General features: G+C 39.6%; 3 protein-coding genes across 5 annotated transcripts in view; 2 read left to right on the forward strand and 1 right to left on the reverse strand.

Moving 5' to 3' along the window:
* The first annotated feature begins 32 nt into the window (after positions 1-32).
* On the forward strand, positions 33-5,285 carry LOC104918499 (torsin-1A-interacting protein 2-like). 3 transcript variants are annotated; one of them, XM_027290519.1, is made up of 9 exons: positions 34-179; positions 1,006-1,083; positions 1,189-1,314; positions 1,438-1,485; positions 1,630-1,710; positions 2,257-2,298; positions 2,652-2,813; positions 3,334-3,480; positions 3,807-5,285. In XM_027290519.1, exons 2-9 carry the CDS (start codon positions 1,050-1,052, stop codon positions 4,589-4,591), a joined length of 1,425 nt encoding a protein of 474 aa, XP_027146320.1. In that variant the 5' UTR covers positions 34-179; positions 1,006-1,049; the 3' UTR covers positions 4,592-5,285. The 3 variants fall into 3 exon arrangements, with proteins under 3 accessions (XP_027146321.1, XP_027146320.1, XP_019135104.2); XM_019279559.2 differs by having other exon boundaries at positions 35-179; positions 1,198-1,314; XM_027290520.1 differs by lacking the exons at positions 2,257-2,298; positions 2,652-2,813 and having other exon boundaries at positions 33-179.
* Positions 5,286-5,588: 303 nt separating this feature from the next.
* Positions 5,589-15,352, forward strand: olfml2ba (olfactomedin-like 2Ba). Its single transcript, XM_019279556.2, has 8 exons — positions 5,589-6,019; positions 6,147-6,410; positions 6,666-6,773; positions 8,354-8,515; positions 10,821-11,049; positions 11,390-12,454; positions 13,129-13,305; positions 13,397-15,352. Exons 1-8 carry the CDS (start codon positions 5,852-5,854, stop codon positions 14,008-14,010), a joined length of 2,787 nt encoding a protein of 928 aa, XP_019135101.2. The 5' UTR covers positions 5,589-5,851; the 3' UTR covers positions 14,011-15,352.
* Positions 14,961-19,100, reverse strand: part of atf6 (activating transcription factor 6) — a 30,540-nt gene continuing 26,400 nt past the window's right edge. Inside the window, exon 16 of the mRNA XM_010730227.3 lies at positions 14,961-16,774. Within this exon, the coding sequence (XP_010728529.3) occupies positions 16,578-16,774 (197 nt within the window). The 3' untranslated portion in view covers positions 14,961-16,577. The remainder of the gene's footprint in view (positions 16,775-19,100) is intronic.

Below are 19,100 nucleotides of genomic sequence, written 5' to 3' on the forward strand. Positions count from 1 at the left end.
ATATCCGGTCTCCGGAAATAAGCAAGTGCTACCCAAAGGTTCCGGATGGTGATCTTGTTACAAACACAGGAACTGCTGAAGGTTCCGCTTTATCATGAGAGAACTCCGACCCTGTCATACACGTAGCTAATAAAGATAAGGAGGGCGCTATGTTGGTCATATTGAACGGAGTGTCGAAGGTATGTTTGCTAAGAATTATGGATCACTTAAACTGATTATAATTCAGACACACGAAGGCAGTTATTACAGGTGAACGCCGTGTATTGTTTGACTAAAGTAGCATCTGTCACTAGCCGAGCTAAACTGTCTGTCGTTATCTTTGCGAAGTAGTTAGCTGATCAATCATGTATGATGCATGCCGTGGACTGACATTTTGATATATCACAGGAGGAAATGTGTATTAATGTCGGCTGCATTCTGCTATTGCGCATTAACTGTCACTGATACCGGGAGAGTGACAACAGAGACGTTTTGGACACATATTGGACAAATATTATTCGGCAAACGCATCGAAACAGTTCAGTGTTTGTCACTCTAAGCTTGACTGTTAATTGTTTTTATTCTGACAGTTTCACTTTCTGTTTAAAGAGTCAGGAAAGCAGCTTGTCCCTGTCGATATATTGCCCGGTGTTGCGGTTTAACGAGCGACCCTGTTAACTGGTGACCGTCTGTGGTTGTCATAGTTACGACAGCAGTTAAAAACATGAAGATACGTAGCTGTCATTTTTTTCTCAGTGTCGTTACAATGTCAGTAACACACCTCTCGTCTTTGGTGTCTTGTTTGATAGCTTCTCTTCAGGTTTTTTTTTTAATAGTTAATCCTAACTACGACAACCACAGACACATTCGGCTAACGGGCGCCAGTTAACACGGTCACTTGTTAAACCGAAACACCGGTAAGCAGTTTTATAATATCACTATGAAGGTGACGCGAATTTTCCCAAAATAAATAAATATTCTTGTGTCCTAACAAAAGAAATGTTGTGTACTCATATTTGTATGCAGCTTTGAACCATCTTGAGTGAAGTGCCCGGCTCCCATTCAAAGACATGGCAGAGCACGTCACCGATCAGCACACACCAGGTACTGAAACAACTATGAAAGACCAGATATCAGTTTTTTTTATTTTATTTTCAGAAGTCGTTTATATTTACTTGATGTGTCATTATTTACGTTTTCAAAAATCAGATTTTACAGCAAAAGAAGTCAACAGTCAACGAGAGTCACCAAATATGGATCATGTCCCTGAAAGTGACAAGAACAAACTGGAAGATGCCGGTGATGCTCGAAATGAAAAGCAGAAGCACACAGAAGGTAAACTATTCAAGCGAGATCAAAACTAATCCAACACAGTCCTGTTGTTACCAGATGTGTTTCTGCACCTACTGCAGCATTAATCAGTTGTGGCCTCTGTTGTGTCTCCGTCCACAAACACAGACCCTAAAAATGATAAGGCCGAAGACAAGAACCAGCCTGATGTTCAAAGTAAGTAAATACAATCATTTCATCTTTTGTGTTTCATTTCCATCAAACAATCCCTCATAGACAAACATTTATGACTAAGAAGAAATCCAAAGTTTTCAGAAAAGTTAATTAATCAGTTATTGTCTCTGTTTCACGTTACCTAAGATTCGGCTTCATCATCTCTGTCCCCGCACAAAGAGGCTGAAAATAACAATGGTGAAGAAGAGGAGCAGGCTGTTGACAAAAGTAAGTAGTTTTACCATCAATTCATCAAGTGTGTTTTATTCCTATCAAGTAGTCCTTCATAGACAAAACATTCATGACCAAGAAGAAATCAAAAGTGAATTGTGGGGGAAAAAGAACCCCACATCTCTTCTATGTTGTAATGAGTCACCTACATTTTTTTCTTTTAAACTTATTGTAAACAAACCTGATCTGGAATAGATCTGAAAATACATTTAGTCATTTAGCCTCTATCATAAAGTTCCTTCCTGATAGGCAAAGATATTTCAGATGAGTTTTTCTACTGTAATTTTGACAAGTTATTAAGACATTAGTATTCATTATATCGACACTTCTTGAAGAGCCAGGGCAAGTATATGTTATTCACTTTGGTACAGACCTTTAACAAGTGTCATTTGTCTATCTAAACTATTCAAGCAAGATGAATCCAAAAGTAATCCATTCACCGTAGACCTCTGTCGTTACCAGATGTGTTTTTGCATTTACGGAATCAATTGTTTATGGTCTCTGTTTCACCTTAACCAAAATTTGTTTTGTCCCCAAACGAAGAGGCTGAAACTGACCATGGTGAAGACAAGGAGGAGGATGAAAGTAAGTAAATAGAATAATATCAGTGTTTTGGTTCCATTCATTTCTGTCAAATAGTCAAATAGTACGAAGAAATTGAAAATTAAACAATTGTCATTCAGTCAGACTATAACGTAGATCAGGGGTGTCCAAACTGTTCCACAAAGGGCCGGTAGGTTTTCCTTCCAACCAAACAGCAGCACACCAGACTTGACTCATTTAATCAACTGATCTCAGTCTTCAGAGAGTTGATTGGTCAAACTGTGTGCTCTTGGTTGGTTGGAACAAAAACCTGCAGCCACATCGGCCCTTTGTGGAACATTTTGGAGACCCCTGACGTAGATGATACTTGATTGAGAATATGTTGCCTCTTTCAGACGATCCTTTGTCTCCAGTGCCAACACAACAGCAGAGAAGTGAGGATAACCAAGAAAATGGATCCAATGTAACTGAAGAAACTTCAAACACGTACAACACAGACACAAACACAGAGGCTGAAAATAACAGTGGTGAAGAAGAGGAGCAGGCTGTTGTCAAAAGTAAGTAGTTTTACCATCATTTCATTTAGTGTGTTTTATTCCTATCAAATAGTCCTTCATAGACAAACATTCATAACCAAGAAGAAATCAAAAGTGAATTTCTTGAACCAATCATTTATTCAGTGTGGTGGTTTTTGTGTTCTTGCTCCCACAGTCATGATAGTTGTACTGGAATACTATACTATATTACTGTAATTTTGACAAGTTATTAAGACATTATTATTCATTTTATTGAAGGGCCAGGGCAAGCATATGTTATTCACTTTGGAAAAGCTTGCTACAGACCTCCAATAAGTGTCATTTGTCTCAGCTTTAAAACAGCTTTAAGCTTTAAGGTTTTTAGATGGACTTTTTACTTTGTGAACCTATCCTCTGATATTAAAGGCAACAGTTGAAAACTGGGCTCCCTCGCCGGCTTCCCACCATGGAGGGAGCATGTAGATTCACAAGTGACTTTAGTGGTTGAAGTGTTTGTTTAGTTTGCTTTTATCTGTGTTTTTTCTTTTCTCCTATTGGTCAGGTGATGAAAGTGGTCCGTATATACAGAAGAACGAAACCTCCTCACAGGGAGGAACGCCACAAATCTCAGATAAGGTTGAAACAGTTGGCCCTACCACTCAGGAGACTATTGAACCTCCAGATCCAGTGGATACTAGAAGTCCTGGAGGTAATCTTGTTACTTTTCACTTTTGTTTCATCTTCTCTTCGTTTTGTTTTAATGTCATGTCATGGTGATGACATGTGTAAACTTTATATAAAGTAACAGAAGACCATGACACCTGTCTGATTCTCTAAAATTGTATGTTAGTTCTAAATAACTAATGAATTATATATAAATAGATAAAAAAAAAAAAACTTTAGGCGTTTTGTGTAGCATAAATGGAGTACAGCTTGCATTTCATTGTACAGGCATGTTGTGGAATAAGAAATAAAGAAGCCATGAACATTAAATAAAGTACTGATTGAGACAACGCATGTGTTTTTTCTCCATAGGAATTATCGGATACCTGAGTGTGGTTATGGTTATTGTTGCCATCGTGGGAGCAGCTGCTATTAACCATTTCTACCAACCTGAGTCTCCACCTCAGATTGAAATTTGGAGACCAACAGTTCAATTCCTCAAGGAGATGGATAAATTAAAGACCAGGTTCCCTAACCAGCGTGCTGAGCTTTGGAATAGGAGCAGGATCCACCTGATGAGGCACCTCCAGACAGCCCACCCCACAGAGCCAGTCAGTTTGATCTTGACTGCGGGCGTCAGAGCCGAGAAGACACTGCACTGCCTGGCTCAGGGGTTTGCCTCCGCCTTCTCGTCTGCCTTCAACGCCTCAGTCCTTGACATCGATGGAGCCAGTAAAGCTAGCCAGGACAGCGACGAGGTCAAATTGGACATTGACAGGAAGTTGCAGGGAGCTTTCGAAGGAAACACACCTGTGGCCATCATCCATCGCTTTGAAGAGCTGCCCCCAGGCTCCACCCTTATTTTTTATCGCTACTGCGACCACGAGAACGCCGCCTACAAGAAGACATTTCTGATCTTCACAGTGCTGCTGGGGGAAGAAAAGGAGATTCCTGCCGAGAGTCATCTGAGTGCTGTGGAGGAGATGGTGGACGACCACCTTCAGAATAAGTTTCTCTCTCATGACCACCCTGTGTCTTTTGACAGGATGGACCTTGACAAGTACGGTGGACTGTGGAGTCGTATTTCTCACCTCATCCTGCCTGTCACGACAGAAGAAAGGATAGGACATGAAGGATGCGAATATAATAGGACATGAATAATCAATCTAATTTTAACATTTAGCCCAAACTCTAAACTCACCACCTGTCTATCAGCTTGCTCACTGGGAGACTTACTGTTTTCACTCTGAGTTTCAAAGTTTTCTTGGGCACAGACTCTGAACCTCACTACATATGAAGGCATCAGGTAGACCCTTAGGGATTAGTAAGGTTGGGCTATTGGGTATTTGCAAACTTTTATTTGGACTTTTATCGTGTAAAAATATTTAAGATAAAGGGAGCGAGACTCTCTTGTTTTAATACTTTGATTAAATGTAATTTTAGACAAATTGCAAAGTAAAAGAACGATTCAACTGGGGGTTTGTGGATTTTACAGTGTATGTGCAATTTTGATTGAAACTACTTCAGATTGTGCAAATTTTAAAAGTTATTTAATGTAAGATTGTTCTCCTATGGATAATGATACAGATATGTGCGATGTTCTTCTATGGATAATGATACAGATATGTATGATGTATAGGCCAGACCTATTCTTTTGGTATCACAACACAGGGATTATTATTTTTAATGACAAATGTCCATCTCCAATCTACACGGCACCACACGCCTTAACTGATATTACCATGCTCCATTTTTAAATACATGTATCACACTAAAGGAACACGTTTGATTAAAGATATGTGCATAAATTGAATGTGCCTTAAAGTACAAATAAACAAGTAAATTACTGTACAGTGCTTTATTTGTTGTCATTGCAGTGAAGACTGCTGCAGCTAGAGGGCAGCAAAACCGCAGCTGATGCTTTGCTGCTGTGAGTGGCATCAAATCATGCAACAGGCTGCTGAGTTTGGACTCAAATTATGCTTTATAACCTTAAAGTTGAATCTTATAGATAACTTAAAGGTCTGACTGAAACTTCTCTGCCTTAACATTAACATTAATTGTGCTGCACATCATGTTTTGAAGAGTCGTCTGCAGCAATTCAACTCCTCCTTGCCAGCTTGATCAGATCCGCCTCCTGTCAGCGCTGCTGCCCCTGCAGCAGATGCCGGCTGCTCCTTCACAGGCTGCGCGCTTTCTCTCCACTCACAATCACGGTGACAATGAAAAAGATGACATCGCGCCATAAAGCTTAATCTCGCCAATCTGACGACACTTCTGGATAAACCTCTTTTAATTCTGGAGCCAGAAGCAGGCTATGACATTTTCTTGGCAGCTAAATTAATTGGTGACAGGCTGTGCCTGCCAGCACACTTGCAAGATTATTTCTTTTTTAGTCGCTCTGTGAGCCTCACAACATGTATAAGTTATGCTTTATCATCGTAGTGTGCTGTGCGTTTTTTCCATGCGGCTCTGCAGCGCCAAAGACCCGGGGTGAAGACCCCGGGTCACAGTTCGAGAGCAAGGCAGAGCAAGATGACATGCTGCAAGAGGAGATGGATGGCCAGGAGAACATCCTCTCTAAGGTAGGGAGAAATAACCCCTTTATTTATTTCAAGTTTTTTTATGGACATTTCATTATTTCGTGCGTAAAAATTCAAACGTTTTTGATTGAGCGTGGTGGAAAATACATTCGTCCTCTTCTCTTTGTAGCTGCTGGGTGATTATGACAAAGTGAAAGCCCTCTCGGAAGGCTCTGACTGTCGGTGTAAATGTGTTGTCAGACCCCTGAGCAGGAGCGCCTGCCGGCGGATAGAAGAAGGGAGCGCCGCAGCGCAGGACTTCTACACTGTGGAGACTATCACATCTGGACCACAGTGCAAGTGCGCCTGCATCGCTCCTCCGTCAGCAGTCAACCCATGCGAGGGAGAGTTCAGGCTGAAAAAACTTAGGGAAGCTGGAAAAGAGAATGTCAAGGTGAAGTTTCATTCCGTCCGTTTCCCAATCATACTAGAGCTTTCAATAGTCCCCATGCGTCAGAGCCAACAGGCTAAAGGTTGCTGTCTTTGCTCGGTGATTTATAGCGAGGCCTGGATCACTGAGGGCACGGAATATCACGTTTGATCAAATTCAGACCCATGCGCTTTGGATGGGCTGTGGATAGGCCTATTTTACGCATGGCGTGTCTTGAATTGGTAAGCCCTTTTGACGGAATCTACTTCATCATTCTAGCTTTCCACCATCCTCGAGCTGCTGGAGGGTTCCTTCTATGGCATGGACCTACTGAAGCTCCACTCAGTTACCAACAAGCTCTTGCATCGCATGGAACACATTGAAAAGGTATAGTAACGAGCTTCCTTTTTTTTTGGCACACACAAACTGGTGGTAGCAGGTGTGTTTGTACTGCTGGTTTCTGGATTCAGTGGGTCCAATAAAACTGACTTTCAGCCAGTGTTTAGATGAGTAATCAGGCATATCATCTCAGGTGGAAATTTCTATGTTCAACCCTTCTTAAAAGAAGCTGTTATAATTTCCAAATTATTATTATCCACCTTCTTTGATCCTCTTTCCATTAATAGATTAGTTTAAAAGAAATTATTAAATAATGTTTACTATTAACCCAATTTATCTTAAATTATGTAGAATAGTACTTTTATGTAACTAAATGTGCCAGCTCAAATGTATGAATTCTTTAACTTCAAGATGTGGTCAGGTAGGAAATGAACATGTACTTAAATGAATCATAAACATCATAAATCATAAAGTTGCCCCGCCCAAACAGGTGCAACAAAACTAACTCCAGGGTTACGTGCCCAGATAGAGAAGAGTCTAATTATCCAAAATGACTAAGAACATGTGTGAATGTACCATTGGTGCATTATTAGTCATTACATTAAAAAAAAAAAAAGATCTTAATTGGAACAAGTTGCAAGGACTGGATTTGAAGATGAAATTAGATCAGAATCCTTCCATCCCACACTTTCTTGGACTTCTCACAACTGTTAACAGCTGCTGGCTGAGACTTGAGCTCCCTCAGTTAAACTTGTTCCAATCAGTTGTGACATCCAGATTATAACCAATAAGCTAAAACTGCTTGTTTCACTCCCTTTTGGTACTGAATCACTGAGTAAACTGGACTTAAAACACTGATTTGATAAGGCACAGTGACCTGCGGCTCTTAATAACAGCATCACGTACAACATATTGTGCCTGCATGCTGTTAGAAAGCTGCGGTGTACAAAATGTCTGGGCAATGGATGCATTGCTTCGGAAATGATCCTTTTCACAGACTTGTCTTGGCATGGAAAACACAGCTGCAGTTAATGAAATGAATGTGTAAATCAAGCGCGTCCATAATTGATTTTATTAGTGTCAGCTGTCCCCCGCTATGACATGCGAAAAGGTCAGTTGTAAAAGTGGAAGTGCAGTGATGTCACTTATATACACAAATATACGCATTGCATTTTAAAGTGCATTCTGGAAAGTCTAAAGGAGATGAGCATCTAGTGCACTGATAGTGTTTCAGCAAAGGTCTTTTCCATAGGAGATAATTTGACAGGCCACAATGAGAAAAGCACAGGTGGAAATAAAATGAATAGTGGCTGAATTCCATTTAATTGTGTCAGTTTCAGAGTCCTGGCATTGTTCGTGCTGGCTCACTGTCTCACTGTCGTGGCTTACTGGGGCACTTGAATAGAACGGAGAGATCCTTTATGTCATTACTAGCACTTGTGCTTTTCCTATTATAACAAGTGAAAATCTCTACTGTGTAAAAGGCCTATTAATGACTCAAGATGCTCTCAAGTTCAGCTTTTTCCTTCTGTTAGTGATTAAGACTGCTGATCATTGCAGCCTATTTTCCATAAAACCATACAGAGTATTTCTGTTAATATCTCGATCTGTTGCATGACTGCATGAAGGTCGTGTCTCTGAACAATACCACGGATGTGGTGAGGCCCCAGGAGAACCCTCCGACCCAGGCAGATGTGACTGAAAGCCCACCCACCTCTCCTCCCCACAGGCATCAGGACAAGAAGAGACTCGGTGAGGTCAACGGAGCTGCAGTATATCGAAACTCAGAGGTAAATTTCACATCTTAACTTTCATCAGATGGGGTCAGTTATGTAGAGGTAAAGAAAGGGGTTAAGTTAGTCTGTGGTATTGGCAGTTCTTTATTATTCTGCACTATAATAACGTAGTTCAGAACTATTGGTACTATTTTCCTTTAGTTAGGCCCATGACATAACACATAATTTAGGTGTAGTAACTCGTAGTACTTTGTATGTACTAAGTAATTATTGACTCAAGTGATTGTTCACTTCTCATTTTTGCTTTTAATGATAGCTAACAGCTAAAAAGAAAGTAAATAAAGCTATGTAATAATTATTTGTACTTACCAGATAAATCTTGTAAATACTGACTAATTAATATCTGCAAATCAAAGTGCAAGCACAACTTTTATGTTTCACACATTTCATTCCATCAGTGTATTATAATTTGATAATATTTATAATTCTTTATTATTATTTTCTCCATTTTAGATTAACACTGAAGCTAACTATAAAATAACACATATATAATTATGTGGTAAATAAAAAAGTGTAAACAGCAGGAATAGCAAAATATGTTTTATATTTTAGATGATAAAATATTTAATTAATTAAAGTTCGCTTTGATGACAGCTTTATACACTCCTAGGATTCACTCAGGCAGCTTCATGAGGTACTTGCTCTAACTCATCCCAAACTATCTTAATTGGGTTTAAGTTGGGTGATTGTGGAGGCTAGGTCATCTGAACCAGCACTTTATTAATCACCTTCTTGTTCAAATAGCCCTTACGTAGCCCAGAGGTGCATTTTGGGTCATTGTCCTGTTGTGCCAAATGCCATGCTGGTTAAATGTGCCTTGAATTTTGAATAAATCACCAACAGAGTCACCAGTAAAGTACCACACCCCATCCCACTTCCTCTTCTATGATCCACAATGGGAACCACACATGCAGATACCATCCATTCACTTTCTCACAAAGACCGAGCGTTTAGAACGTTTGACTCATCAGTCCATTCCTTGTGTTTCTTGGCCCAAACAGTTCTCTTCTTCTTCCTGCTAGTCTCCCTCAGTAGTGTTCTCTTTGCAGCAATCCGACTATGAAGGTCTGATTCACGCAGTCTACTACGAAAACAGTTGTTGTTGAGTGTGCAAAGCTGTCATCAAAGTAGAAGGTGACTACTTCAAAGAATCTAAAATATAAAAAAAACATTTTGTTTGGTTTACACTTAATTACCACTTAATTCCATATGTGTCATTTGATAGTTTTGCTGTGTTCACTGCTAATCAACAATGAAGAAAATAATAAAGATAAAGAAAAAACGTTGAATGAGGAGATGTGACCGGTGCCATACATTATTATATATATATAAAGCAGTTGTGAAGGCTCTGATTGAATTAATGAGATTTAGGAAAGGAACACGTATAAAATTCGTTATTGGATTCACATGTTCCATTTATTACGTCCTGTGTTGCCTCAAAACAAAAAGAACAATTATGTGTTCTTTCCACAAACTCCCTCATAGTCGTCTCCATGATTGAGAACCAAAAATGTTATCGAGGTAATTGGAATGTTTGGCAGTGGATTGTGGACAATATCAGCCCTCAGACCAGTGACTGTGCCACTGGGCCCTCATCCATGAGGGCTCTAATAAAAACTGGAGAGCCTGTCCAGCAGTGTTGGGTGGACCTGAGCTTCACTTTCAAGTGATTTATTATGTCAATATGTTTTGCAAGAGCACTTGTAAGAAGAACAAAAACAAGGTTAATATTGAGAACTGAAACTAAAATAAAACAAATTTTGGATTAAAGCTTTCCCTTTTTATTAAATTATAATTCAGAACTTGGGTTGCACTTTGTAGCTTTGGCCCTTATTTCCATTAGTAATAATAAAATTTTACTGACCACTTTAATTGAATTGAGATATATAAATATGGGTCCACCACAAAAAAAGTCAGATAATGTCCCGAGTGGTTCAGATAATCTGGGTAAACTGTTGGTTTGTCTGATAATCTGATTTCTTCTTGTGTCTTGGTTGGTTTGTTGTAGTGATGTGCCCAAAAGTAAACACAGAAATGAACTTTGTTAGTTTTCTCTTAATGTGCCTAAGATTAAGTTTGTTTCATTCCTGTTAAGAAATAATAAAATGCAATTGTTTGCAGAGAGAGCTCTAATGTTCTTTTCTTGGTATGATAAACATGCACCTAAAACAGCAATTTTCACTCTCATATGTGACACTAAATCTCATTAGTAATACAAACAAATGCACTGGTCTCATCATACTGGATGGTTTATATATTTGCCTTATAGAAGTTTTTCTATCCATCTTTCCACTAACAGAAAAAGTATGAGGAGAAGTTTATTGGGAACAATCCATCCTTCCTAAAGACAGATGGTTCTGCTCAGATCATTGAGATCAAACCTCAGGTGACTCCCAGAAACGTGGCTAACAACGAGGCTTCTCAGGTGTCAAAGACTAGCCCCAATGGAATGATCATCAGAGGAATGACTTTTTATAAATCTGAACCAGATCCGATGGTTGCAGATGATGGGGATCCTGGAGAGAACTGTAAGTGCAAACCCTCAGTCAACTTTAAGGACAGAAGCAGAGACAGTATTGTGATAGTCAAGTGATCATCTAATTCACAGCTTTTCTTTCTAAGTATACTCTCCATTTTTCCTAATACATCCAGACTATGCTAACCATGAAACAGCATAACCGATTTAAATTATTAATTGCATTACATTACCTGATGTTAGAATATTAAAGTGAGTCACAAACGCTTTTGAAAGAGTTGTCCTATCAACTGCTGTGGCCACAACATAATTACAAATTGGTTTAATCCTGTTGGCACTGCTAATTAGCACTCAGATTATTTGACCAAATCTTTTCGCTTTCCTTTTTTTAGTTTTTGAGTATCATGGATTCAGTGGTGATGGCCCAATTAACCTCTTCATTGAAGAGAATCTTCTGCATCACAGAGCCCCTCGCCCCAGGATGAGAGCAGGACCAAGACAATTTCGACCAAGGACAACAGGTCCTTTGCACGATACCAAGAAGACCAGCCAGTCAACAAAGCCGAAAGAAACTGAGCACACTTCAGAAACACATAATGAGTCCATCAATACAATTAGAACCACATCAGTAGATAAACAGAGTGAGACATCAGCCACATCTGTCCCAACCACTACCACACAAAAAGCCAGGACCATAGACACTAATGCACCTCTGACTACTCAAAGAGTCACTGCTGGAATCACTAAGTGGCCAATCCCTTTAATGGCTGAACCAGCTGACACTTCTTTAAGCACCACTGCCAAGGAAACAACCGAAGCTACAAGAAACGAAACCCAACCCTCTGAAAATAAGACCACAATGGAAATCCCATCAGCATTCACAACAAGAAATATACCAGCCACCATGATGGAAACATCTACAGTTAAGGTTAAAAAACAAATGCAAACCATACCCAGCAGTACTGCAGTTCATTCAAGCACACTTGCTTCTACCACAGCCACAGAGCCGTCAACTACCATACCAACTTCCACTATGACCATCACAACCTATGCTGCACCAACCTCAACACCAATACAACCCACAGCAGCTTCAACAACAGCTACCTCCACACAGGCTGCTACCACAACACCAGAGGAAGAAACTGAATCCACCTTCTTTTTAAGCTCAACTTTGCCGCCTACTACACAGAAACTGACCACTTTGTCCCTCCACACTTCTGCGCCTTTCACCACACCTGTGACTACCTCTTCTTCAACCACCACCACCACCGGTACTACCACCACCACTAGTACTACCACCACCACCACTACCACCACCACCACCACCACTGCCAGGCAGGTAGAAGGTAAAAAACGGAAATACAAAATCAGCTGGGATGAGGAAGAGGGAGCAGAGGAACCCCGGGAATTAGACGAGCCAATGCAAAGGCAGGAGGAATCTACTAGAAGAAAGCCTGGTAAGTTGAGGGAATTTGAAGACAGCGAGTCTATAGCAATGCCGGTGCCTCTATGAGGCTGTCCTTATTACACATCTTTAATGTCAGCATGCTAAACATGTTAATGTTATGCAGGTACAATGTTACAGGTACAAGGCTCTTTGTAGGTGTTTGGTTATAAACCAAAGTTCACCAAAGTCAGTAGGATTCATATTCATTGATGCCTGTACCAAATGTCACGGCAATCCATCCAGTAGTTGCTGAGATATTTTTCTAGAAATGTCAACCTCATTATGGTGCAAGAGGAAAAGTCAGGAGATCTGTCTGTGGGCTTCATCCTCTGGGGAACATGAATCTCAATTGAAAACAATAATTCATAGCTATCCATCGAATAGTTTTTGAGATATTTCAGTTAGGACCAACAGGACCAACAACATTGCCATCCCTCTTCTAACTTTTGATATTCTTATGAAAAATGTTATTTATTTAAAAAAAAATATGAAGCTGATATTGTTCTATCCCTAAACTTTTAATTCGTAATTCAGTGCTCAGTCCTTTGTGGCAACCTCACCCTTTCCGTGATTCAAGCTGGTTAGAACAAAAGCCTCTAATTATTTTCAGACGTTTGGATGTAGGTCTGGATGATGTTAAACTGCTTCTAAATCCTCACTCGTGGCTCTCTTATTCTTTCATAGGGGAGTGTAAGGATACTTTGGCAACAATCTCAGAGCCAATAACTCACAACACCTATGGCAGGAATGAAGGAGCATGGATGAAGGATCCAAAGTCTGAGAATGATAAAATTTATGTTACAAACTTCTACTATGGAAATAATCTTCTGGAGTTCCGCAACCTGGAGGTTTTTAAAGGAGGTAAGAGGCACTAATCATACTTTTACAAATGCCTCTTTTATTTTTGCTACGATGAATTTCATCATTCTGTGTTCCTCTTCATCCCATCTAGGTCGTTTTACTAACTCATACAAGCTTCCTTACAACTGGATTGGTACAGGCCACGTGGTCTACGATGGGGCTTTCTACTTCAGCCGCGCGTTCTCCCGAGACGTCATTAAGTATGACCTGCGTCAGCGTTACGTAGCCGCCTGGACCATGCTGCACGATGCTCTGATTGAGGAGACGTCATCACCTTGGGAGTGGCGCAGTCACTCAGACGTCAACTTTGCTGTGGACGAGAGTGGCCTGTGGATCGTCTACCCGGCACTGGATGATGAGGGCTTCTTACAGGAAGTTGTTGTTCTGAGTCGACTGAATCCATCAGACCTGAGCATGCAGAGGGAGACCACCTGGAGAACTGGCCTCAAGAGAAACCAATATGGAAACTGCTTCATCATATGCGGCGTCCTGTACGCTGTTGACAGCTACAACCAAAGAGACGCTAACCTGGAATATGCCTTCGACACCCACACAAATACTCAGATGATTCCCAGAATGCCCTTCACCAACAACTACACCTACACCACGCAGATTGACTACAATCCCAAAGAGGGTGTTTTATATGCGTGGGACAATGGACACCAAGTCACATATGACATTAAGTTTGCTTATGTAGACCCTTAGTAAGGGTTTAACAGTAGTTATTTTAAAAAGCTAATTCTATAATTTGAATGGATTGTAGATCAGTCCATATGGCCTTTAGTTTGGGACAAATGGGGGCCAGATGTACAAATGTACTTCAGTATATTGTGACTAAATTGTTTTCTTATCACGATTTTTTTTTTTTTTTTACATGAAATAAATGAAATGATGAGCTTGATTCCTCAGTCAACACATCAAGTTGTACTGTATATATTGTTATACTGTAAAAAAGCCCTTTGAGATACATAAATGTAGAAAGTCATAGTTTTTTGTCAAATAACACTTTAACAATTGACATAAACAACCAGTTCATAGAAGCATGCTGTTTGGACAACTATCCAAATTATGTGGACAAATTCCATTTTTCTGTTTCATACACGATATTTTGTATTAAAATGTTCTTTGCATCATATGCCACAGGTCCTCTTCACATAATATCACAGGTATTTCTGTTGTCTTGTGAAAGCACTTACTCCCTCCATATCAGACTATTCTGAGGAGACTACAATAAAGTTTCAGAAATGCTTAATGTCTTCTTTGTTTGGCTAATCACAGTAGCTTTAATTACAGTTTATTTGACTAATTCAACGTGAAGACTGTAAGGGTAGAATACAACTAGGCAGATGAAGAAGGATAGAAAGAGAAACCATAAATACAGACATACAGAGAGTAAAGCCTATAATTTACTCTTACTGGGCATAAATTGAGTTACTGTGGAAGAAAATACCCAGTAACATCTATTATACTTGTTGAAAAAAAATGAAATAATGCAGTTATAGGATTTCCCAACAGCCTAAATGATGCACACAGAAGTATATAGTTACAGAAAATCCAGTGTTTATTATTGTTTATACACATAATAGAATACAAAAAAACTATAAAGGAAACCCCAGTTTTACTCTTGCTTTGTCACTTCAATAAGTACCGTTGGGAAGCAGTGAAAACATTGCTGTGAATCAAATATATTCTTGAAACCAAAAGGGGAAGAAATTACACACACAGATGTTTGTTTGGCTTAAAAAAACACAAGCAGATGGCATGTTTTTTCTGAACATTTTTATGGGCATCTGTTGAGCGAAAACACAACCATCTGCACAATCACGTAGCTAAAAGAAATGCACTTTCACACAGAAGGATGTTGTTTTAACAACATATATAAAAGTATCCATTTTGATGATGTATAATTTCTTATTTAACATTTTATTCATGATTATAGGTAGTCAAAATAAGTTTACAGACATTAATATAAAAAGCCATCTACACCCAGGTTCTGCATTCATAGTGCAAATCAGTACTAAAAATGTATCAAATAGTACAACTCCGTCACAGTTTAAAAAAAAAAAGAATTCCCAGTAAGTTGAAACTTTAATAGAGGCTTAAGTGCACCAAACAAAAGTGCAATTTAGCCTGTGGACGGAGAAGTCAGGACTCAAATACGTATTTTACCAGTGGTTCCATGTCAATCATCTGTGTTTTCAGCTTGATGGTTAAAGCACGAGTTTTGAATTTGATAAAGATACATTTTTTCTGACACAAAATAACATTTACCACATGTTCCTTCCAATCCATTGCCTATTACTATATATACAATATGTCATTTAGTTTTCTGTAGTATATCAAAATAAAATGTTCCCACAAAACAGACAGAAAGAGAAAAGAAAAATAAATCTTGACAGGAGAATTGAAATATCTGTATCACACCACAGGAGTTGGCATTACTGTTGAACAATAATACAAATAAATATCTGAATCTGAGAAGCACAGTGCAAAAGACCCAAGAAATTAAGAACAGAAAATTCTTCATCCATACAGTGCTAAAAACAGAGCACCTGAAAAACCCTTAAACTAATGGAAACCACCCAGCAACATAGTGGTTAGCCTGCTAGCCTTCAGATCAGCTGACTTCCTGAGTTTACTGAATGCCTCTATTGCCACATGTACTGTAATCAATCTGGCATCTCTTACTAATAAAATTACCATTTTCTCTTATGAGTAAGAGAAACTATTACAGCACCCCATTTTGCAGAGATACAAACAGAATATGTTGTGCTTCTAAACATTGATATCACATATGTTTTTAATTATGCAAGTTCCCTGTGAGATTAATCTTGCGTGTGTAATCACTTTCAGTTTTCTCCTCTGGCTTTGCAGTTTGTTCCGAAATTAAGAAGCAAAAAAGAAAGAACAGACTTCAGGAGAGCTGTTATGGGGTAAAAGTATTCGTGTTATGATGAGGTGACTCAGGGTTCAATGCTTTTCCCCCTGCCACTAAGCAATTAGTCATATGTGGGGCGTTTACAGGGAGTCAATGTTGCCCACACAAGGAGCTACAGACCTCCAGATATCAGCCCTGATAAAGAATGTGGCTGACTGGTGGTGACAGTTTGAGCTTTCTTTGTATTGTGATGACTGGATTGCTCTAAATCACAATCATAAAGTCAGCAGGAGGACACCAGATTTTAAATATGCTTTACATACAGAAGTGTTAACTGAGGTCTTATGTTCTGTTTGGGTTTTGTGGAGGAGTAATTCGGGTGCTGCTGGTGATCTTAAGCAGACCCCATGAGCACACCGACAGGAGGTGCAGCCTGGTTCTCAGTCGGAGAGTGCTGGTAAAACGTGTCTGTGCGATTGACCCTGAGCAAAGGTGGGATGGTGGAGGACCTGATGTGGAGGATCCTGGTGTCGGTTACTTCACAGTCAATCTGCATCATCACCTCGTACTCTTTGTCCCTTATGATGCTGTCTGTAATGGCAGGAAAGGAAAACAGAAGTTTGTTAGTTCTCAATGCATCAATAATCATTAATATATAAGTTACTTTTTTCATTATATGTTTGTTCTGATTTATACCACAGCAAAAGCTTTAAATCAACTCAACACACAAATACTGCTTGCCAACCTGTATTCATCAGTCGTCATTGCTGGCAGACTCTTTGTCAGACAAACGTGATAAGGGAGTATGTTGGGAGTGTAAAGGAGTATTGTCTGAGTTTGAGTCAGGGGGACTGAGAACCGCAAGGAGCACGGATGGAGGCCACGTTACAGATGGTGTCCAGAAATGAGTCACATACTGGATTTCTCTTTCATGGAGATAAACAAAACAGCTCTAAACAAGAGCAGGACATGCATGATGAAAAGAAATAATAATTCCCTGGCAAGAGTGTGGGAGAGAAAAAGAGACAGAGAGACATCGCTGATGATGAGTCAGGATCTTTTAAGGCTTCACGTTGAGTTCAGAGAAGAAAAGAAGAATTTCTGGCAAGATTGAGGGACCGAAAGTGATCAATGTTGATGAGTCAGGCCATTGTGTTTGGAAAAAAAACACAGAGAATGCAACACACCACAGATGGTGTACAGTACCATGATAAAACACAAAGATCATTATCACGAGATAAATATATTTTCACAAGTTCATCCTGAGGTTCGACATTAAAAGTAATTACTCTGGCTTTGCCCTGGGAAAGTCAAGTTTGGAAGAAAGATGCTGAACTCAGGACAATGGTGTGGTTCATTTGGTTTGTGGTCTCCTACAACTGAATTTTGCTCAGCCTCGGGGAAGAACATCCTGTGGACACGCTTGTAAAATTCTCTGCTAAAAAAAAGCCATTAACAACATGTTGAGGAATCCCTTGTGTGTATTTACACTAATAGATCACTTAAAGACTCGTGGTTTCCTTTGTATGTTGGCCAGGGAGTCAAGATGATAACAACATTCCCCATATGGAGCACACAAGCTAAACACACCTCAGTCACGTTTAGTGCACTCGTATATGACCCAGAAATTGAGCTGTAGGCGTCTTTAAAATGCCTGAGAGCACTGCAACTTGTTTAAAAGCTGCAGTTTTTTTCCAGACACCTGTGCAAAACATCAGCTTCTGCTGCCTTTCCGCAGGATTTCCACGGACGTGTACTTCGGGGGCAGTTAGAGTTTATCAGATCGTACTGTAATAGCTGCTTCTGCGGCTGGAAGACTCCATGGATGTTCACATCATTAGATGGTTAGTAGATGTGATGCTGAGTATGACTTCATCTGCTGCTGAACTTCCTCTTCTGCACCTGCAGTGAAACTAGACCTTTTCAAATGGCTTCAGTGTTTGACCAGACATCTCTGGAAAGCATCCTCTCTGCGGTTTGATTTTGCTTTTTTGTCACGCCATGTCTATCTCAAATTAGGCTTCTGCCTGAAGCAGGGCTGGAAAAGTTTGTCTCTGTGTATCTCCGCAGAGCTTTTCCCACTGGGTTTAAGGTCCAGTCATTACTGCACAGTCAAGCCTGTGTATTCTGTTCAGCTCAAAATAAACTGTTCTGACATTAGCAGCCTATTTCAATCCAATAATAAATAGAAGTTCAACAGATAGGCAGCACAAAGTGGAAATGTGTCAAATGCACAACACAAGGAGGGTGAATAAAATGGTAATTCTGGCAGGTGTATGTAAAAAACAATACAAAGAACTTTTAAAAACATTTTTCTAAGTAATAACTTACATAAAAACTGAGCAGAGATGGAGCAGTGGGCAGTAGTCTTGAGCACCATGCGTGTGCCAGACCGCATTTTTGTGTTTCAGTATCTCCCAGCTCATTGTTTTGATATTATGGTGGGCAATGCAACTGTTTTTATTCATTCTGATCATCAGAATTTCCAGCGGAAATTTCAAATAACCCACTGTACTCTACTTGCCCAGCACCAAACAGACAAACTAGTGACAACCTGGAGCAGTTAGCAGCTAAAGAGCCAGATATAAAAATTAAGAGGCTACATCTAGGAAGGCTTTTGTTTTCTAGTAAACAATTTAATCATAAATACATTCTTTGTGTAGGTATGAATGGTTATGACATAGAAAATAAAATTCTATTCATACTATGGCTTGTCTAAACACTAGATGGTTATTAATAAGAGTGCTCCAATGGTGGAAGCAGTATTGGCCAACACAGATTACAGGGTCTATTTGGAGCCCTCTACTTAGCATGTAACATCTATTCTTAAACAACATATTAAGTATTAGAATTAAGATATGATAAAGTATCATGAATTGTCAACAGTATTTATTTGCAGGCAACACGTGCAACATAT

This window comes from Larimichthys crocea, chromosome XVII (genome assembly GCF_000972845.2).
Source record: "Larimichthys crocea isolate SSNF chromosome XVII, L_crocea_2.0, whole genome shotgun sequence".
Taxonomy (NCBI): Eukaryota; Metazoa; Chordata; class Actinopteri; family Sciaenidae; genus Larimichthys; species Larimichthys crocea.